At 38.4% G+C, this 23,078-nt stretch overlaps 2 protein-coding genes across 2 annotated transcripts; one reads left to right on the top strand and one right to left on the bottom strand.

Annotated features, from left to right (window-relative positions):
- The first annotated feature begins 502 nt into the window (after nucleotides 1–502).
- LOC108656238 (uncharacterized) lies at nucleotides 503–2,064 on the top strand. Its single transcript, XM_089264454.1, has 3 exons — nucleotides 503–1,458; nucleotides 1,550–1,722; nucleotides 1,822–2,064. Exons 1-3 carry the CDS (start codon nucleotides 563–565, stop codon nucleotides 1,890–1,892), a joined length of 1,140 nt encoding a protein of 379 aa, XP_089120580.1. The 5' UTR covers nucleotides 503–562; the 3' UTR covers nucleotides 1,893–2,064.
- Nucleotides 2,065–17,312: 15,248 nt separating this feature from the next.
- On the bottom strand, nucleotides 17,313–19,096 carry Cpr12A (Cuticular protein 12A). Its single transcript, XM_018107705.3, has 2 exons — nucleotides 18,642–19,096; nucleotides 17,313–17,736 (listed from the first exon to the last, which is right to left on the bottom strand). Exons 1-2 carry the CDS (start codon nucleotides 18,979–18,981, stop codon nucleotides 17,498–17,500), a joined length of 579 nt encoding a protein of 192 aa, XP_017963194.2. The 5' UTR covers nucleotides 18,982–19,096; the 3' UTR covers nucleotides 17,313–17,497.
- Between the last annotated feature and the right edge of the window lie 3,982 nt (nucleotides 19,097–23,078).

Below are 23,078 nucleotides of genomic sequence, written 5' to 3'. Positions count from 1 at the left end.
ATGTAATTTTAATAATTATAATTATTCCTTATAAACTTCAAGTATGATTCTAAATAAAATATATGACAGCTTTAAGTGCAATCACTTTGAGTTCGATTCCCCCTTTGAGTCTCTTTAGGTTTTAATTCAATTGCCTTCAATGGGGTTTACAAAATCAGCTCGGCTCCTGCGGCCTGTCGCATTCTTCAGCATCTTCAGCTTTGGCTTTGCGCTTTGTTGGCGTTGCCCGTTTGCCAGCTTTGCATTTATGGCTGGCAGCGGCGCCTTTTGCTCTGCCAGTTTTATCATATTTTCATTTAACTGATTGCTGTTCGTTGTTGTTGTTGTTGTTGTTGTCTCTGTTGTTGCTCTTAACGCATAACGGTAAAGAGTGTTTGGCCGCTGATTAAGTCGATGCTGACGTCGGCGTCACCGTCGCCGTCGCTGCCATTGTTAATAGCAGCGAATCGAAGCTCTCTGAGTATAAATATAAGAAGCCGCACGGGCCAAGGAACAACAACAGAGCGTGAATCGAACTGCGCCCAATTCCTTGTGCCTGTCCCCAACGCAATTTCAGCCCGAAATGACAACGTATAGTATGTGGCGATGTGGCACTGGGCCGCTGTCGCTAATCCTCCTGCTGGTCGTGATTTGTGCACGGGCAACGCCACTACCAGGAGCACCAGCAGAAGCAGGAGCAGCAGCTGCTGCTGGAATAGTGGAGCCGACCGTCAGCAGTGAAACGACACTTGAGGCCCAGCAGCAACAGCAGCAGCAGCAGCCGTCGCATCGCATTGACTGCAAATTGACTTTCGATGCGACAATGGACTCGTTAGAGCAGCAGCAGCAGCAGCACAATGACTGCAACGTGCTGCAGCCAACAGGCAGCAGCAGCAGCAGCAGCACTAATAAGCCAGCGGATGCGGGCAGCGACCACGAGGACGACCACGAGCAGGAGTCGGCGAATGTCCTGCGACACTCAGTGTCGGGCAGTCAGCCCCTTTATGAATTACAAGTGGTTGTTTGGCCAGCTGATGTTGGGGCTGTTGATGACATTGCCACAACAACAATGGGAACAACAACAGCAGCAACAGCAAGCACAACAACAACAACAACAGAGGCAGCAGCAGGAGGCACCACAATGGGAACAAGAACAACAACAGCATCAACACCTACAATGTTGCCTTTATATGAGGATCAATTGGTCGTATTTCCGCAAATGGAATTTGATGAGGAAAATTTTGATTATTTCTTTGATGAGCAGCAGCCAGGAGCTGTAGCCACATCCCCAACTACAACAACAACAACAACAACATCCACATCCACAGCTACATCCACAGCTACATCCACAGCTACATCCCCATCTCCATCCTCATCCACAACAACGCCAAAGTCCACCCCAAGACCCGACCCACCGCAGCAAGTTTATGTGTTGGAGAACTATCGCATCAAACACGCCAATGGCACCGAGGAGCACAAGTAAGCCCGGTTAGGGCCAAGCCAGGCCCTCAGCCGTCCCCCCTTCCGCCCCCCATGTGGCCACCTTAATTCTCAATTTTCGCATTCATAGATTGGTGCTCAGCAATGGCCTGGCCAACTACATCAAGCTGTATAGGAAAACCGTTGGCGACCGTCTGATCAATGTGCAGGAGGGCTATCACTCGACTCCTGTCGCCGGGCAGAAGTCGCAGATCCAGACGATTTACTACATTGCCGATGAGCGGGGCTACAACGTCTACAAGAGTGAGTCGAGTTTTTAGTTTTCTGCTTAAATCATCATTATCCTTATCCTCCTCATCATCATCATAATCATTATCATGGTCAATATCTTCGCCCCAACAGTTGAGCAGGGCCCCCAATCGACGGTGCGTCAGATGGCCACGAAATCACCGAAGCCTAAGCCAAATATGTGAGAGTGTGGAGATATCATCGCATTGCACAGTGGGACACAGCTCCTGAGCAATATTTTTTAAGTTAAATTTTTTTTTGTATCCCATAGAGATTTTAAATTATTTAAATTATTGAAAAATGTTTTTATTAAAAAATATTTTGAATTAAACGAAAAACAATTATGTTTAAATAAATTTATAAATCTATCATCTTAAATTTTAACATTTTTTAAAATTATTATATTTAATGTATAGAAATTCTATCACAACTATGATATTATGATATATTTGTGAATTGTGAATTTATTTATTATTCATTATAATTATTTATTTTGATTATTATATTTTTTTTTTTACAATTAGTATTATTGTTTTCACCCACGGATTGAGCTGAAAGAAGTAAAATAAATGAAAATTTAATTTTATGTTGATTGATTGATTGAAATATATGTTAATCTGGATATAATGGAACATGCCATAAACAGTAAAAATAACTGATATATTATTTTCATAAACTCTTTATGTTTAAGTAAATGTTTTTCAAAGAAAAACTCTATATCAAGCAAATAAGTATTACACATCGAACCTTCGAATCATCTTTTATCAATTTCCCATGCATATCACAAACAAAAATCTACCCAAAATATTAAAATTTATGTTTTCAATATGAAAAGTGTTCATTGCTTGTAGCGTCCTCTCCCCTCTAGGAATGTTATTATTAAGTTAGTTTGTGACATAAATGTAAGGCATGATGGAAGTGGAGGGCTTGCTATTATTTGCCCTCAGCTCGCGAAGCCAACGAACCGAAAAAAATAATATTAAATCGCTCTCGTCCTGGGCAAGAGCTCTTGGTACGTTTCGTCTTGGGTTTCGGTTGAACTATTCGTGTGACGCTCTTTTAACGAACGTTCTTTAAGGAGCGAGCGTTCGCACAATTAGACTCAGTAAGTATGCAAATGATTCAATATTGCTGATGTGCTTAGCACACAGAGCACTTGTATACATACCAATACAAATGATTTGTTGCTTCATTTGACTCAACAAAATTATCGGGAACAGCTCAAGGTTAAGGAAAGCAACAAAAAAACGATGCCGAACAAGCTCATCGGAAGACCGATGCAATCGGTTGTTCTCTGAGTTCTTTTTCGCAGTGAGACTCTATAAAAAGAATTATTATGCTTAATGCCTTTCTAAAGGTTTAAGAGTAGAGATTCGTAAAAGTAGAGTAGAGTTTTTAACTTAACTAAAAATATTGGTTAGTGTTAGGATCACTTAAAAATAGTTTGCCATCAACTCTTATGTGCTTGTTTGCCCGTCTATTTGAACGCGTCGATCTCTGAAGATATAAGAGTTAGTAGTTAAGTTGGTTGTTATTTTAAAGTAATTCTCATCTATAATTATAAAATAAATAAGGAATTACCAATCGGCTGGTAAATAAAAATGTTTATACCTATTGCAAAATTGACCATTTCTTTTTACGATTCCCAGTGAAAAGTTTTCAGCTTTGAAATAACTTTATTTATAAATTTGACAATATTATCACTATTATTAGTTAATATTCTCCGACTCTATGCCCTGATCAACAACTGTTAGCCACTGTGCGACGCGTGGCAACCATTTTGGTCTTCCGGCTTTAACGTTTGGCCTGGATGCTGGCAGCGATGCCAAATAAAATGTAACGCCCGCAAAATGATTTGCACTTTTTGTGGTCTTTTTTTTTGCTTCTCTCTATGTGTTGCTGTTTCTGTTAAAGTTTTTGTTTTGTTTATTTTCATTTTGTTTTTTTTTTTTTGTTTTTTTTTGTATTTTTATTTTATTTTATTTGTTGTTTGCCAGCTACGCTTGTGACTGCGAACTACGGACTACGACGATTCCGGATTGCGCCTTTGTTTGTCTCTCAATCGCACGCTTCTTGATTGCTTTCCTAGTTTCGGATCCTTGTTGTTGTCTCTGCTGCTGCTGTTGTTGTTGTGCTTGTTGTTGTTGTTGTAGTCCAGCTTCCTCTTCGTCGGCTTCCTGATGTTCCTTGTCGCCGCATTTGGCGCCCCCAGTCAATGCTGATGATGCCATTTAGATGCATATCAAAGTGTTTCACTTTTGGCCAATCCTTTCGCCATTTTTGCATATGTATGTATGAATGTATTGTACACATTTATTTATTTATATTTTGTTTCTGTTTCTGATTCTGATTCTGTTTCTGTGTTTGCCATTTTCTATTCTCTATTTTCTATTTTTTGTTTGTTTTTTAGGGATTCCACTCCTGGCTTCTTCGATTGTAGTTTATGGCTTCTGACCTACCCTGCGCCGCCAGCCATCCCCCTCCGTCAGCTTCCATGCTGGGAGTAAATCTTGAGGTCCTCTGGTCTGTTGTTGCTCGTGCCAGAGCTGGAAAGTTTTGCTTGCTCGTCAGCCTGTGGCAGCTGGCACCAATCGAAAGTTTCGTCCTGGTATTATGATTATTTAAGGCATTTCGCTTGCCAGATATTGTATAGATAATATTTCTATTGGCCCTGTTAAAGTGCTTTTTGATGCGATTTGTCGTTAAAGCTCAGCATACGCGCATTTCCCTCAACTTTTACGACATCAACTTGAAGTGATATGTATCTAATCTATTATCTAATCCATTGTCAAAAAATGCTAGTATATTGCTTGGAAATGTGTTGAGCAGGATTTATTAAAGAGAAAAATATTTACTCATTGAATAATTTTAAATAAATTGTTGATGCGGACGTCGTATTGGGGAACTTATAGAAGATTATTGTAGATAGAGAAAATTGTTGAATTAATATGCGTAAATAATAATATAGTTATATACAAAGATTTTTCATATATTGTTTGATGGGCATCACAAATTATTCTTGTTTGACATAAATTAGTAAAGCTCTTAACTGCTTGATTAAAGTTAAAACTTATTTGAAATCATTGAAACTATAATATGGTATATTATAATTTATACTTTATGTACATAGATTTCATATAATTATACTCATTCCTGCAGTCAAATGAGTATATGGGTTTTGTGTAACTTCTTATCGTTCTAAAATTGTTGTTCTATCTTCCCAATTACGATTTATCATAAAAACTATGTGAACAGCTAAATGTCATCAGTAATTCCACAGCTTCTGAAATGTAACTAGCAAAGAGAAGAAAGAGCAAAGAGAGAACCAGAGGTTCGACTATGCAGTATATATTCTATTCAATTCATATATTCTATCAGTTATTTGACAACATCCATGAAGTCACTCTTCTCTTGATATCGATGAAGCATCTATGTATATCCACAGATGAATGTATCAATGCCTGTTTAGTCCTTCGCATTCTAGTAAGCATGGACAGAGGCAGAGGCCAAGATCTAGTTCCATCCAGCATCTACTCCATTCTTCAAGATGACATTTTATTGCAGTCTTCATTACAGTGCTCCTCTTTATTCATTCTCTCTGGTATATTCTATGCTAGTTCAAAGTCAACTCCATATTCAGTTGGCCTCTTAAAGCTCTGCCACTTGGTTTGCATAGCAAACTCGACGTTTTATTTAAATATATTCATTGAGTGAAAAAACACTTAAACTCTTAATGTTATGTATGTATTATACATTTATTATTTATTAATCCGAGCACAAAATGCCGCAACGATCAGTTCATAATAAAAATAGTTGATAAATGTGAGCACCAATATAAATACATATACATACATACACACATATGTATATATATACAATATATAGATAAAAGCATAAGTAATGGTGGCAAAAATGTAATTTACATCAGTGTACGTGTGTGTGTGTGTGTGTGTGTGTCTGTGTCTCTGTGTGCGTGCTTGTGGGGGTCTCTCTATAAATTTTTAACGTAAATCCACTAAGAGCTTTAGCAGCCATTGGCCCATTTTGGAGCGAACTTTGCCGATGTCCGTTTGTTTGCCAGCCTGGTGAAGTCAAACAGTGGGGAGACGTCGCGACGGTGTGGATGTGGGTGGGCGTGGCGTATTGGTACTGGTACATGTAATGAAATCCGCAAAGCGTCAGGCAAATTTTTATAAAATCGACATAAAGCTGGGGCAATGAATTTCATTTCAGTGGGACAGCCACAGACAGGCTCACACACACACACACCCACATACACACACACCCACACACACACACACACACATGGACAGCGCTTGCAGTTGGCTCCTTTTTGACAATCATACATATACACATACATACATACATACATATACATACATATGTTGTAAGCCACATTGAACATTACGAGCCAATGTTTCGCGGTGGCCAACTGTGTGCACTGTCTGTTTGTTTGAGTATGCTAAATACATATGCGCAGTGATAAACACATTACAAGATATTTTGCATATTTTATGCGCCGTGGCCCATGCGAATCGAACCAAATTGAACAATGTCGCGCCGAGGTGTGCAGAGACAACAGGCAACATGCATGCGCACATGCACAGACCCACGTACATACATATGTGCACATGCAGGGGGAGAGGGGGCATTGTTAAAATCTGTTTTTATGATTAATCGACCCGTGGCGCAAAGAGGAACAAAAAAAAAAAAAAAAGAAATGAAAGAAGAGAAATGAATAAAATGCCGATGGCACTACTTTGCTTTTGCTTTTGTTTTGTCAATATGCCGGTAAATTTCATTTGCAGAGCATTTCGAATGACTGCCATTCGAGGTGGGTTAAATAATCAGGCTTGACTCCGGCCTTACGCTCATTCACTTTATGGGATATTCAAGCTGTCAACTCCAACAAGACAAACACAAAAATCACACAAAAGCTCACACGGTAAAAACGGTGAGCGAAATGTTTATCGGAGAATTGTGTCAGTGCATAAAATGCAAATTGAATTATGTTATATGTGTCTATGTGTATGTACGGTGTGATGTGAATATATTGTGCTATTTATTAGCAAGTTAGTTAGTCAATCATTCAATCAAATAAAGCTGTCTATATAAATCCGATAGCCAGCTTAACTGAAGTAACTGTTTTCAACAAGTGCAGCCAATCTCTCACTTAGTTAACAAGTCGGTCAATCAGCTCATCTGGCAATCACTTGAATAGTCAGTCATAAGCTCAGAGTCAATCAGTCCATCAATCTGGCAGCCAGTCGATCTATCATTCTGTGAGTCACTCAATAAGTCAGTCACTCAATTAATATGTCAATTAGTTAAGTCATTCAATCATAGTCAATCAGTCTACTATAACCGAATGGAGTCGGTTAGTCACTCAACTGCTTTATCTGCCCGTCGGCTAGTGAGTCAGTCAATCAAATTCATTCAAGCTGTCAGTCAATCTATGAAACTATCTGTCTATTAGTGAGTCAGACAATCAATCAGAATAATACTGAGTCAGTCAAGCCGTCAGTCAGTTAGTTAGTTAGCCACTGAGTCAATAATTCTGTTTGACAGTCAATCAGTCAGTTAATAAGTCAATCAGTCAGTCAATCAGTTAGTAAGTCTGTCAATCAAGTGAGCCCGTCAGTCAGGCTCAGCCAGTTAGTTATTGTCACTCAGTCAATACATGATACATGATCAGTCAGATAGTCGCTGAATCTCTTTGTCAGCTAGTTAGTCAGTTAGTCGGTTAGTTAGCAAATCAATCAGCGAGTCTGTCAGTCAGTCAGCGTCAATTAGTTAGATGAGTCAGTCAATCCGTCCCTCAGCCAATCTGTCAGTTAATCACAAAGTCTTTCCGTATGACTGATTAGTCAGTCGGTCTAGTTAAAAAGTAGAGTCAGTCGATCATCCTATCAGGCAGTCAGTCAACCAGTGGCTTAGTCAATCAATCAAACAATCTGACTCTCAGCCAGTCTTGGCCTTGTAGATTAGACGTAGCTTACAAAAAACAATGATAAATTATATTTATAGCTATATATTTGAAGCTATATATTTGAAGCTATATATTTGAAGTCATAGAAAAACAATTGAAAATTCAAAAATTATATTCAATATTTTATAGAAATATTTCACAAAATTATTTTTGGTTTTCAATCCTTTTACTTAAGATTTGAATTAACTACTTAATGTGCCCAGCTAATTATGTTGGCGATGAAACCTAATAGATTTGGGCTTGTGAATGCTTTTTTTGCTCGACTTAACGATGAAACACTTTACTGATCCTCTCTCAATTTTCGTGGTAGAGTAATGTTTGTTGTTGTTATAGTCGGACCAGAAGAGTGAGAAGTGTATACTGGATTTGCAATTTGTATTTAATAAGTGTATCCCACCACATACCCCATACATGTCTTCCTTTACCTTAGATGTGAGTATTACTGAGTGAGCTCTTTAACCTCTCTATACAATGGATATCAAAGTAAATTTAATTATATTTATTGAATGCCGGAAAGTGCTAATAGAGTCTGTTCTCTTAATATATTTCATTAAATTTAGTTATATTTTGTTCAACCTAAACAGGTATCATGCAGTCGGCCACGCCCCATCACAAATTTCTCATTTGTATTTATCTCCTTCCGGCAACCAAATTCAGATGCTCTTGAGCTATTTAGCTGTCGTTTTTTTTATTTTTATTTTTTTTTGTTTGCTTTGTGTTGTTGAAAATTTGCGCGTTTATCTTGCGCTAGTTTTGTGCACATTCGTATCACATTACTTGCTGTCTTGGTGGTGCAGGGTGGTGCAGGGCGGTGCAGGGTGGTGCAGGTTGCTGCCTTCGAGTTGCAACTTGCAACGTGCAACCTGCCACTTGGTGTGCTCGGCACGTGCTCACTAATTTTATTCCTTAATAAAAACCCAGGCACCGTCAGCAGCAACGACGAAGTAATAGTTGGTGCACGTAGCAGCTCAGCAGGAAAAGGGGGAACGAATGGGGGGCAAGTGCCACAGGATTCGCATCCGCAAGGACAACACACCGGACTGCTGGAATCGAACGGGCTGCCTGTGTCCCGCCTCATCTCGTCTCGTCTCGTCTCGTCCCGCTGGCATCGTGGGCCTTGTTGGGCGTCATTAAAATAGCAAAGTTCATTAAAGTGATAATTACCAGGACCATAAAAAAGGGCACTACTGAAAACACGATGCTGTATAGCTGGCATACATATACATTGATATAGTTTTCTTATAGGCAGGCCTCTAAGACCCTCGAGGTAACACAGTGGGCTTAAAAAGCTCGTAGGCGATTTTCTGCCTTTTCTCTTGTCAAGTTAGTCAAACTACTAAGGCCATAGCTTTACCTGCTGACTTTACCGTTCAGTTAGTGCAGTCGACTCAGCTCATCCATTTTAAAAATACAGTCGAGTCTCCATAATTCAAAAAGTCGATAGTTTTGTAAATCGAAAAAAAAAAAAAACTGATCTCCATGCCATATCAAATTATCGGGTCTCGACTGTACTACATTCTAGGCGCAAAATAGGTTCATAAGCCTTAAAAATAAATGTCCATACTTAAAATGTAGTTTGAAAGTTAAATAAATTTTAATTTTAATTTTTTTATTTTTATATTTAACTACGTCTTAGCCTTTCACTTTAAATGTATTCAAAATTATTTTTGTCGATATCTTCATCATCCTCTTTTGCATCCTGCTTCACTCTTATTTCACCTCGTTTCAACTAAGCAAATCATTAATCAGCATTCGATTTTCCGCAGTGCAAAGTCCATCAATAGTTGTTTTTCTTGTCAAGAAATACTGTTTCATTATTTTTCTTTTTATTCACCTTCCAACCAGGAAAATCCGCATACTAAGGCTAAAAGTCTTCTGTATTTAATACTAGCAGCATCTCTGTGTTTGTCTACTTTTCAGCCAGAAATCAATTTAGTTTTTACTTCAGTTTCTTTTTTTGTATACCCTATTTAAGTTAAATATTGATGAACTGTGAAGTCAAACTGTAAAGCAATATGAGTATTGCGAAATGAGAAAATGAATAAATATTAATAAAAATATCAATCAAGGTTTTATTTTTCAAATGAAGTCAGCAGGCAGTCAAAGCTACATGTAGCGCATTGCAAACGTGCGCACAGGGTATACAGGTTTTGTTGGTCCGTATGCACATGAACAGTGGGAATCGTGTAGTAGGATATATGTTAGGAAGGAGGCGTGGCAGACCCCACAAAGTATATATATTCTTGATCAGGGCAACAAGCTGAGTCGATTTGGCCCTGTCTGTCTGTCTGTCTGACCGTCTATCCGTATGTTTGAACGCGTCGATCTCAGGACATATAAGAGCTAAGGACTTCAATTTTTTTTAATATCTGTATATATAGCGCGGATATCGAATTTATCACGAAAAAGCGATAACTCACCTCGTTATTTTTTATCGATAGATCGAAAATGAGTTATAAAATTATATCTCCTAAATCTTTTTGTTAAATCTACCCCCTCATCATCATATTTGTAAAAAGCGTATTTCATATATTAGAGATTTGTGCTTCGGAATATACGCACAAACAGTCGAGCAGTCTCGACTAGAGCTTTCTTACTTGGTTCTTCTGTGATACTGAGATCTGTGATCTGAGATCTGGAACTGCTAAGGCATGCGCTCCAGTTTACCGTTTCAAGTTAGAATTTTATAGCATATCTGGCAGTTTTTATAAACTATATACATATTGGACAATATATAGAAATATTTCCCGTTGAAGATTCCTCACATAATCTACTAATGTCTCCTGCCTTCGTCTTTTCAATAGCCTATAGGGTATCTGCCAGTCAGTCAGTTGTCATTTTTTTAAACTTTTATCAGCTGTCCGCCAAAAAGCCCATCAAAGTGCACCAGACAATATATCAGACAATAAGTTAGCCCTGTCTAAAACTGTAAAACTCCAAAAAGGAAATATTTGACAGATAGAGCGACAAAGCAAAAGACTCGCTCAATTTTGATTTATTACCAAATAAATGAATGAAAAACTAAAGTCGAGCATATACTAGTTTTTACCGGGCTGAAACCCAATAAAGCTCCACGGGCAGCCGCCTGCCCCCATTAGTATGTAAAGTCAGCTTAAAGTCGAAATTTGTTTTGCTCCACGAACTAAATTACATTTTACTCTTAGTTTAAGCGATTTAGTGGCTCTGCCATATAGATGCATTTATGGCTAACAAACACTGGCAGCGGAGATTCAATTAGCTGCTGTAAGCCATGGACATTTACCTATCAGAGCAGGTGGGTCTGCAGGAGTGCTTGGAAATTTTTGGAGCCTATCAAGTATGTACTTATATATTATTCAAGCGGAGAGCTCTCGAAACAAGAAATTGCCTTGTGAATAATACAAAACAAGCGCTGTGCTGCTGCTAGTTAAATAACGATATTTGCCAGCAGGCACCGAAACTCACTGAAGTGCCAAAATATTTATATGCAGTCATTTCTATTCAATTACGAATTAAAATTGTGATTTTTGATGGCTCTTTAAGCGGAAACTTGAAGTTGAATCAAAAGCTGAATAGTATAAACTGTAAAGAGTCTATATATATATAGCTGGCTATTCATTAGGTTCATTATCAATTTATTAGCTAAATTGTTAGTGCGTGCCAAGCAGTTCCCTTCTCTCTCCCTCTCTCTCTCACACTCCTTTTATATGCAGCAATGTTGGAAATGCATTGCATAATTTGTGCAGCTCACGTAAAATAATTAATTTCCGCTTCCGTAAACAAAGTGAGTTACTCTGTTAGTTAGCCGGAGTTAGTCCGGAGTTGGCCTCTTTAGTTTTTGGAGTAGATGTCGCCAGCTCCGATGCTTTCAGCTTTGGACTGCCAACTGTCAAGCAGCTCGCCAGGCCACACAGTGTAGATAAAAGGGTGAGGAGGAGGGGGGGGGGGGGCGGTGCTGGGCGAGCTGGTTTCTGTGGCAGCGAGCCGCTTTTGGGAAGCGCAGCTTAGCTGCGACTTAGGGCAACTTTGGATTGCAAATTTCATTACAAGTTGTCAGTTGCATGGGCCAAAAAGGGCAACGGGGCGGGCCAACGGGGCCAGCGGGGCCAACGCCATGCCAGCACAGCTTGTGGCTCAGCCGGGCCCGTTTCCTATGCGGCTGCGGCTTGACGGAACTCTCGGCCGGGCAACTCTTATTGTAGAGGCACGTGTTAGTCGCGCCTTGCTTTCGCGCCGAGCGTACACTGATTTTTCCAGGGCTGGCGCACTGTCAACACACAAATTGCCAGCTAGCTGTGTGGTGTGAGCAGAGACTGTTCTGAGTAGAATTGGCATAGCAAAAGTAATCCCAATTATTTTAATTATTGCTTACATTTCATGGAAAAGTAAAAATCTGCTAATCAAAGCAGCAGCAAAGACACAGTTGGAATCTCAAAGTACTTGAGCTGAATATAATCTTTTTATATCTATACCTACATAGACATAGATCGTATTTGTTTATACTTATTTAATTTTGTGTACTAATATGTTTTTTTTTTTTATTTTTATATTATTATATCATAGTTGATTATTATTTTTATATATCCATTTTTTTGTAAAAATCGGTTATTATTTAATTATTATTTTTTTCCATATTTAAAAAATTTAATTGATTAATTTTATAAGTCTTCCTAAATCTTTCAATTCATGTTGTAAATATTTTTTACATTGAATTGTTTTTCTTTATTCATTTTTTATTTTAAGAATATTTTTTACATTCGATTTGGATTTTGTTTTCCTTTTATTTTATTTTATTTTATTTTATTTTATTTAATTTAATTTAATTTAATTTAATTTAATTTAATTTTATTTTATTTTATTTTATTTATTGTTTATTTTTTGTAATTTTAATGCTCGATTTTTTATTTGTCTCAATTAAATATTAAATATAATTTTTTTGAACCCCTGTGTCCTTTTTTCTAGTTTTCAAATAATTTCATAGTTTTATAGAGTCGTATAATGAGATTAATCCATATATTTCTAAGTTCGCATTATATGTCTCTACATGGCCAGTCAAATCATCTAGATGATAATAAAATATATGATGCCTGAGCGGAAAAGTCTCTCCTCTATGCGCGCAGCCCTGATATTTTTTGATGGTTACTGCTCAGTTTGCTTTCATACTTTTGCGTTTGGTATTTTATTTTATAGCCGTTGCCTTTTGCTGCGGTCGCTGATGAAGTGTATACACAAACACACACAAGCACACACACACAAACACACACACAAGCACACAGAGAGAGAGTCAACCAAAGTGGTTCAGGCATGCCGTCACAGTGGCAACAGCGATGTCCTTTTAGCACATTCTGTCGCGTTTGCGGGGCACGCCCCCAAACACTGGAGACCAGAGACAGCCTTCTCCAGTTGGCCCAAAAAAAAAAAGAAGAAGCAAAAAAAAATTGTGGAGCTATGGGCAGACAGCAGTAAACGCGGCTTTCGCTGCTTAAAAGCCATTTTTGCATTTTATATTTAATTTTTTTCTATATAGCTGTATGTGTGTCTAGCTGTATGTATGCGTGTATTCGCACCCACTGTCAAACACCTAACACCCGCCGCCCAGCCACCCACCCAGCGGCCAGCCCCCAGTGCCACGCGCCTCGCATTTTTGCGCGCCTTGTTTATTCTTTATCCTTTGGCACTGCTTTCTACATTTTTTTCCTCTTTTTTTTTTTTTTTTTTTTTGCTTTTTTAGCTGTCGTGTTACCGCAGCATGCAAACATTTTGCAGCCATTTCCTGGCGTTCATTTTATTTTTATTTTATTTATTTTTTTCTTGTGGATTTGGTTTCGGGGTCCTGTTTCACTTTCATGGGCTTTGGCCACGTTCGAGTCCGGGGGTCAACTTTTGGCTACTTTGTCGCATTTGCAATATTTATTGCGTTTTGATTATACAAGCGAAAAGCAAAATTTAAAATATTCAAGATTGTTTTTTGCTGCTTCTTCTCGTTGTTGTTGTTTTTTGTGAAAGATATTTTTAACCGTGCGCCCAACGCCAGGTGATGGACATTTAATGAGAATAGTGGCCAGGCCCATGGCACCGGCTCCGGCTCCGTCTCCGGCTCCGGCATATTTACTAAAGGCCGAGTCTAAGTTCTTAATTGTGTGCCCAAAGTTCAAGTTGATTCTTTTACCCAGCTCAGCTGCTCGTTAGTTCATGTCATTCTATGCCAAACTCTTAATGCATGCGTGTGAGTGTGTGTGTGTGTGTGTGTGTGCGTGTGCGTGTGCTTAGCCTGAGCTTGGCGCTGGCTTTAATAGGGGGCAAAGTTAACAAACTACAACTACTAGAGCAACTGCATCTTTGCAACTTTGTTAACTTTGTTCAGCTCATTGGCGCTGAATCATTTGAGCAGTCACTCTCTGTTTCCCCTCTCACTCCCTCTCTCTCTCCGTTTCTCTTTCTCTCTCTTCTCTCCTCTTCCGTCGTCACTTGCCACTTAGTTTTGGTTCGCACTCGGAGTTTCAATTCTTTTTGTGCCCCGTGCCGTGATTGTAAACTTTCATTGATAATTTTAACTACTCCATGTAGCCATCCGGCTGTCCGGCTATCCAGCTGTCCGGCTGTCCAGCTGTCCGGCTGTCCACTGTGCCTCGGCTGGTGCTAAGCTCAAAAGACGCTTTTAGCACTTTGCCAAGTTGCTGTTTGAGCATGGCTTTTCTTTAAATACCCTGGCAGAGGCCAAGAGGTATGCACGGACTATCCGCATTCCAGTTCTCCGTAAGTCGTGAGCCCTGAACTAGCAACGTAATTCTTCCTGTTTGTAATGCTGCCTCCACAACTATTCCTAGGGCATCTCAGTGGTCATCATGTGTGCCCACTTTGATTAGTTTTTCATTAGAAGTGGAGCAAAGTCTTGGCTTTGACTATCCGGCAAACCAATATTCCGTCTCCTTCCGCTGCCCAACCAGTTTCCTGCATCAAGTGTTGCTTTTATGGCGGCAGCTTCACGAAGTTTACTTTTTCTTCTGCTTCTACTTCTTCTTCTTCCTCTTCTGGTTGTGCTTCTGGTACTTTTTTAATTTAATTTTTTTGATTAGCTACATTTTATGCCGTTGTTTTATGATTACTTTTCCACTCTTATTTTTTCTGTTTTTTTTTTTCTGGTTATTTTCACAGTTTTGTCTTTTCGCTGCAGACGGCGACAATTTCTGTTCGTTTTGTGTGCGAAAAGTTTTTGGCTTGATATCGCACGCGAAAACAAGCGGCAGCGCAGTCAAACTTAGCCAACCAAAGACCCCCGCGAAAATCCCTGCCCATCCTTACCATGGAGAGAGAGGGAGACAGAGAGTGGGAGAGAGAGAGAGAGAAAGAGAGAGAGAGCATATCTGCACTTTTATGGACGGACCACTTCATTTCTTAATTTTATTGTGGCATTTACATGCGCAGCCCTTTACGAGCCTCGACAAAGCGATTTTTAATGGAGCATACGAGCTCCAAACTAAATTTCCACAGTTTATTCACTTAAGTCTTAATTTAAATAAAGTCCCATCCACTCGCAGCTGTAATTTTAATTGGCCTTGCGTAGAGAGTGCATGCCACATTTAATTCTGAATTACAGTTTATCCCAAAGATAAATACGTAGCCAGACATTTGTTGACTCCATGAATGAATTCACTCACAGTTTGAGCGCGGCAGCTTGAAGATTTATGAATTGCAAATAAAGTGCAATAGTCTGCGCCAAAGTCTCTTTCGAGTGGCTATTTGCAGGGGGCTTAGCGTTATAGGCGGTATTCGTAGGGGGGGTAGTTCATTACAGAAGGTATTTGTATAGGGTAGAGGGTTTGTAGAGGACTTTTTTCTATTACGTGGTAATTTTCTTTATGAGAGGTGTCTCCTTAAAGGGGGCTTTCCCCAAAAAATGTTTTCATAGATGATATTTTTTTTAATGGAGCGTAACTTTTAATAGAAGGTATAAGCAACAATTCTCTCTAGAGGAGGGCGTCTCGTATTGTGGGTATTTTTTTTTTTTTTTTTTTTTTTGAGGTTGGCTATATAAAATACGCTTAGAGGGTAGTTTTTTATGTACAGTACGTTTTTAGAAAATGTATTGGTACGGAGTGTTAAGGAAAAGTTTATAATTAGTATGAGTCGAAAAAATCTTTCGAGTAAATGGTAATACAGGTAATAGAGATGAGGTAGTGGCTATCCTAACGGTATCTGAATAAGTTATTTCTGTGAAGAGTACAAATTCTAAAGTATTTCTATAGACATTGCGGACATACTTAGACAGAATAAATCTTGCCCTCATGAACCAAGAATTCTTTTAAGGCGTATCACGAACTTAAGTATATATACACTTGAAAAAAAAAAAAATAGATCTCAGCTATATTTTTATTTTATGTATGATAGAAATGACATAATATAATAATTCAAGACCATTGAAGTAGCTTTAAATTCAAGAACACATATGATTTATTCCATAGACATCTTGTTTCTGAATACAATCCTATTAGTAAATCTCTTAGCAGACTTTTTATAAACCAATCCATTCACTGCTCTCACAATTCGTGCAGAAAATTTCAAAGATATTTCCAATAAAATGATTCGTATTATATATTATTAAATCACAAATACATTATTTCTTTTTTGTCACTCATTTCATTGCTTCACACTGCCTAATGCATTGCTATAATTCCCAAATAATTTCAATTGGTTATGATCAAATCACATTTACAGCATATATGCCATTAGTCATTTGCGATGAGAAATGCATTGATAAGAAGCGAAAAAGCAATTTAAGTGAATTCTCTGAATAATTTACAGCGGTAGCATCATTCGTTGACTTTGATTCATATCGCTGGCGATATCACGTTTTCGTGTAAATGTTCGCACACGGACATCAATTAGGGAGTTTGTAATCCGATTTGATAGTCGTCGGACTTAACGATTGCTGAAGTGCTCGTTTATGGCATGAGTGCAAATATTTCTGATTGCAATTAAACAGGCAATCGGAATATGAATCGCTTGGCATTAAAGTGCTCATAATTTTACTTTACGACTTGATATCGATGGAGCCGAGATCTGTTTTTGGGATAAGGCGAGAGCGCTGCTTGCCACAACGTTGTGGCAGCCCGGGTCGAGGCTAACCAATTGGCAGCCGTCTGCACTTGCAAATTTATGACGGACCTTCATGCCCACACTTCGGCCAGGGTCTGCCACAGTAACTGCAACGGCAAACTGAAACTGAAACTGAAACCGAAACCGACCCCGAAACTGTATTTGCTGCCGCTTGATTGTACTAGCGATTCGCGTTGCATATGCATATACGTATATATCATATATCGTATATACGTATATCTCTGAATATTTATATATATATGTATCTGTATCTGTATAAGCCATCGGATATTGCCACTCGCACACAGAGAACAGAGTCAGAGATTTTTGCACTTGTACGAGCATGTTTTATTGCCAGAGCCGCTTTGCGGTGAATTTATTGCCAAATTGTCGGCGGCTTTCGAAATATCGCGAATAATCGCTGCTCGGACGGGCAGCGCTTTGGACCCGCCTTGCCCGCCGGACCCATTGGCCTATTGGCCATTAAAAATAAAAAGAAACCCAAAAACAGATCACAACGTCGTCAATAATAAATTCATAATTTTCGCTTTTGCCTTAATAAATTTTTATTATTTTTTAATTCCTTTACAAAAAAAAAAAAGTGCATAAAAATATGAAAAAAATAAATTAAAAAGTAAAAACTGAAAATCACCTTTTAAAGCATAATAATACAATATAAGTAGTCACAAAAACTGAGAGCCTGTAATTACGCACCAACCAGATATCTCAGTAGCGGCCCCTGCGAGTGGGCAGCGACGTCGCTTTGGGCAAGGAGCTGGCGTAGTTGACGCTGCTGGAGGTGCTACTGGAGCTGCTGGAGGTGCTGGTGGTGCTGGTGGTGGTGCTCGGCTGTCTGCGGCTGTATTGTGGCTGCGCTGTTGTCTGCTGTCGCAGCTCGTTTGACTCCTTGAGCATGGGTACCTCAATGGAGCGCGGCAAATTGGGATAGACCTCAGGTGTGATGGCTGTGTTCATTGCCAATTATATGAGACGGAGATGGAGAGAGCGAGAGTGAGATGGAGTGAGAGAGAGAGAGGGAGCACAAGACGTTAACATTTAGGCAAATTCGTTTTATTTCTTTTATGTCTCGTCTAACGAGCTCGAATATAAATATTGCTATGGCAAAATACTGGCACTTAAAGTTTTGATACTATATGATACTAGATTTTGGCTATAAACTGAGATTACAAATTTATTGCTCGCAAAAAAAAAAAAAAAAAATGTATAATAAAAAATAAATATATCTTAAGCCTCTTATATTTTTTTAGTAAAATAAAATATTTTTAAAAACTCATTATTTTCTCAGAAAAAAAATATAATTTTTTCCCTTGCTGAACAGCTTTATAAGCTTTGAGATTAAAACAAATAAAATTGTTTCCCAAAAAAGAAAAAAAATAAATAAAAAATAAATAAATACAAAAAAAAAAAATAATAAAAATAAAAATAAATGAATAAATAAAATTATTAAAAAATCTGAATTTCTTTTATTTCGGACACTTTAAAAAACAAGTTATAAAAAATGGATTATAATAAAATAATAAAAAAAAAAATTTAAAAAAAAAATAATTTTTTATATACAAAAAAAAAAAAATAAAAAATAAAATAAAATGAAATAAAATAAAAATTAAAAAACATTTCTTTCGTACTGAACTCTACTTGAGGCTATGACTCTAATTGACTTGATTAAGGCAATGCTAATCTATCTATGGCACATATCTGATCAACTATAAAGCTTCTCTAGCTGCATTGAAAAAAAAAAAAAAACACAAATAGTTACCTCAACTAACTACAAATCTACCATTTAGTTAGCTATTAGGGAGAGCTTTTGACGATAATATATATCAGACAAAGTCAAGTCTTGACTACTTACATTGATTCTGTCGATAGCCAAACTGATCTGCATTGTAGAAGACGGTGATGTAACGGTTGTCGGGCATACGATAGGAGTAGTAGCCGACGACCATCAGCGTCTTCACCTCGTTGATGATGGCGAAGTAGCCGCGCTCGTAGCGTGCCGTGCCGTCGTCCAGCTCGAAGCGGAACTCGTAGCTGCCGTCCGGATAGCGATGATTGAAGCGATCTAGCAGACGGACGGTTCTAGGCTGCGGCTCTTGGTATTCCCTAAGAGCTGGAGCGGCTGTGCTCTGTTGCACGAGCAAGATGAGCAGCGCGAGTAGCAGCGTTTGATATCTGCACTCCTGGACCATCATGTGTGTGTGTGTGTTGGTGTGGGAAAGGAGTAGGTGTGTGTGTGTGTGTGTGTGTGTAGCCGGTGATGGTTCTGTTGTTGGTGGTGTACGTGGTCCGCTGTCGCGTTGTTGTGTTAACTGTTTAATTCGGAAACTGCGTAACATTGGCTTTTTATAGCCGCTGCGACGATGCCAGCTTCTGCGGCAGCGACGTCTGCTGCTGCTGTCTGCCTGCCTTTCAGGCAGCCTGCGTCGGTGACCGCGGCAACAATTTAAGCAGCAGGGACGCGACTGCGGCCCAATTGGGATGATAGCGTCAGCTGGCGTTGCTGTTGCCGTTGGCGTCGAATCAAAGCAGAGCCGGCGACAGCGACTGCGGCAGCGACGGCAACGTCAAAAATTCTCAACGCTTAATCAAAAAAAAAAAAAACGTAAAAAAAAAATCTTAATTTCATCTACTTACACACACACGTGACTCTCTACAGGTGTGTGTGTGTGTGTGTTGCTGTCCATATTGTGGCCATGGGCGGTGCTGGGGGCGGAGCGGCGGGGCATCAGCAGGTTGCTAACTGGGCAATTAGGCTGCGCCTCTCTTTTGCCGTGTTTGCTTTGCAATCCGTTCGCGCCGCTGACAAATCGCCGTCAAAATTCATCCAACTACGCACACTGGCAGCTTAAGCCAAATAATGTCAATGCGAGATCTTTAATCTATATGGTTTATGATCTGACATGCATCGGCAGCAAACACTATGCGGGAACGAACTACTCAAATGTAAGAGGGCACAACGCATTTTAAAATTTAAATTGGGTATAAAATATATAAAACTCTATGAATTTTGAAGAATTGTATATAAAATATATAAAAAATATGAATAAGAGGCCTGGATGCATTTCAACAATTTATTTCTTCATATAATGTAACTATGTCTCTTATATACAATTTAATAATTCATTTAGTATTATATATAAAATATATATATAAATGCAGAATGCAGGTAATCAAAAGAAAATTGTACAATAATTTAAAAAAAAATATATATAGAAAATTAAATAAGTACTCATTAGATTCATAATTTGGCTTAAAATATATATGGATATATTTAGTCATATTTTTTATATTTGTTTTAAATCTTATTTTTTGTATTATTATTACTATATTTTTTATTTTATTTTATTTTTTTTTAAATAAATACAAAAAGTTGGGCTTCTTAAGTATATTTATTTATTTTATTTCAAGGTATTTTCTTATGCAGCGAAGTTTTTTTTAAGACTTATTGTTAATGATATTATTTTTAACTCTAAATTTATTAAAAAATTTTTAAAATGTTAAAGGTGTTTTGCTTAATTTTGTTCAAAACAGTTTTTTTTTTATTTTTTTTTTTTACTATTATATTTTGTATTTAAAAAAAGTTTCACAAGAAAAACTTTTATATATTTATTTATCTCTAATAACGAATTTAAAATTATTCGTTTTTTTTTTTTTTTTTTTTTTTTTTTTTTTTTTTAAGGTAAATATATTTTGTATAATTTACATTATTTATTTGTGAAATAAAGATTTCTGTTTTTATATTGTATGATATATACATTAAATTAAAGAAATTAAAAGCCCTGTGTTAAGTACTTAATTTCGTTTTAATAATGCAATTAATTGAATATTCAGTCACAACAATTTCTAGAATCGCTTTCGATGAAGTCATTCATGGAATTTATTAAGAAAACCAAACTCAGAGCACTATTCGCATTAAATGGGACAATAAATTGATAATGAGTTCCACTGTTCCCGTGACGGTAGCTAAAAATACAGCCTACAGTACACCCTACAATTTGTTCAACCTGTTCGAGTACGTGCCGACGCGTCGTCTGTGGCACACAGCAGGAGAACGGCGCAGCAATGCCGGCAGCAATCGTAGCAGCAGCAGCAGCAGCAGCAGCGGCTGCTTTAGGCTTGGGCTCATCTTCGCCTCCTATGGCCAATTAGGGCTAATTTATGATTTCAATCATTTCTTAATTGCATTTAATGTGCAGCGATTTAGCCAACACAGCCAGCTATCAGCAGCAGGATGCATCTGCACTTGGTCACTCGGCCAAAGTTAATGAGGGGCTGGCCAGAAGCGGCCCTGCTGCTCCGCCCATCGCTTAGGCGATACATTAACAGGGTCTTATCGGCGATGAATTAATTTGCACACATACACATGCACTTAAGGTCACAGCTTGGGGCTGTGTGGTGGCTGTGTGGTGCTTGTGTGGTGGCTGTGTGGTGCTATTGCTGGGCATATAAAAAATGGCAATGCAATTGTTGGCATTGTCAGTGGCATGAAATTTATAGCGTTGCAGGTTCACTGTTAGGGTTACAGAGTCACCGAGTCACAGTTCACCAATTCGTTGACAGCAAGTCGTGACAGTGGCAGTGACAGTGACAGTGGCAGTGACAGCAACAGTGACAATGACAGTGACAGTGACAACAAACACCGGCAGCATGCAGTCAGTCAGTCACTCACTCACACAGTTAGTCAGTCAGCGCGTCAGCGAATCTCGGCTCAGAGCTGTGGGTGAGCGTCGAAAGTGGTAACTGGCGTCGACATCCTGGCCAAGGCAATGACATACTTGAAAGCAACAAAAAGATAAAAACTGATTTATTTATATACGCAATTTATCGCTGACTCTGGCAAAAGATTTCGCTTTGCATTCGAACAAAGCCAAATTCCCAAAGAGCCAAAAAGCCAGCACAAATTAAAATACAAAGCGCAAAATGTTTGCCAAACTTGTTGCGTCGCCAGCAGCAGCAGCAGCAGCAGTAGCAGGAGCAGCAGCAGCAGCAGCAGCAGCAACCACATTGCTGACAACAGCGCCTGGCAAGGTCATTTGCTTGGTATGTCGATGACAAAGACAACGACCAACAAATCACAATGCGCCCCACTCTCCAACAGCAGCAACAGCAACAAAAAAAACGCGAGCAGCAGGCGACAGGGCAGATGTTGCTGATGTCGCACTGTTGGCGGCGTGACAGGAAGTGTTTCTTGGTACTGTGTCGATTGTTGTTGGGCCGCAGTTTGTCATTACCTGCAGGCGGCGTTTATTTTTGGGCTGGCTGCATTGCTGTTGTTGCTATTGTTGCTGCTGCGTGTTGCTGCTGCTGCTGCTGCTGCTGCTGCGTGTTGCTGTTCTCGAGTTAGCTGTGTGTTGGCCGCGTGTTTAGCCCAGTAGCCGCAGCCACAATGCTTTTGTAGGTGTTGTCCTTGTCCTTGTCAACGGCATCAGCAGCAGCGTTTGCACTAAACGCGTTACGTGACCCACCCAAGCACTGCACACACGCCGCACAGTGGGGCGAGAGCGCCAAACATAGCGGAAACTGAGCTGTTGGGCTTTGTTTTTACTTTTATATTTTGCAAAATTGACTTTATAATTATTATTTGCGCATATTTGCAACTCCTTTTGGAGCTGTTTGAATGTGGTTTGCTTGAAGAGAAAGACTTGACTTAAGGATGTTTGAAGAATATGTGAAAATATATAGAATATAAAAAATATATATAAAATATATCAAGTCGAAGGCTATTGCTGCTAGTGCTTAGCCCAAAGTCAGATTTAATTTTATATTAATCTGAACTAAATAATAAAATAAATAATAAATAAACAAATAATAATAATAAATAAATAAAAATAAGTAAATAAATAAATAAATAAAATATATAGATCGAATAAAAAAGTTTAACCTAAATTCTTGATGTGGGTTAGAAACTAAAGCCTACGTAGGAGCAAATAAAACGGGCTTGTTATTAGAATAAATAAATAAATAAATAAAATATATAGATCGAATAAAAAAGTTTAGCCTAAATTCTTGAAGTGGGTTAGAAACTAAAGCCTACGTAGGAGCAAATAAACGGGCTTGAGAGTAGAGCAAAAAAAAAAAAATAAATAAATAAAAAATAAAATAAAACAAAATAATCAAAATATATAAAAAATGTGCATCTAAAGATTCATCAAAACAAATTATTTGTATATGACAGAGAGTAGTAGAATATAACTTAATGTGAATTGGAAAAATACAATGGCTTAATATGACTTATGATCATGGCGTTGATGAGTTATGATAATCAGTTAAATAAGTTAATGGGTTAGAT

The sequence above is a fragment of the Drosophila navojoa genome, chromosome X, assembly GCF_054131105.1.
Source record: "Drosophila navojoa isolate 15081-1374.11 chromosome X, UAZ_NAV_1.0, whole genome shotgun sequence".
Lineage (NCBI taxonomy): Eukaryota > Metazoa > Arthropoda > Insecta > Diptera > Drosophilidae > Drosophila > Drosophila navojoa.
The sequence above is the reverse complement of the archived record's forward strand: the minus strand, read 5'-3'. Positions and strand labels throughout refer to the sequence as shown.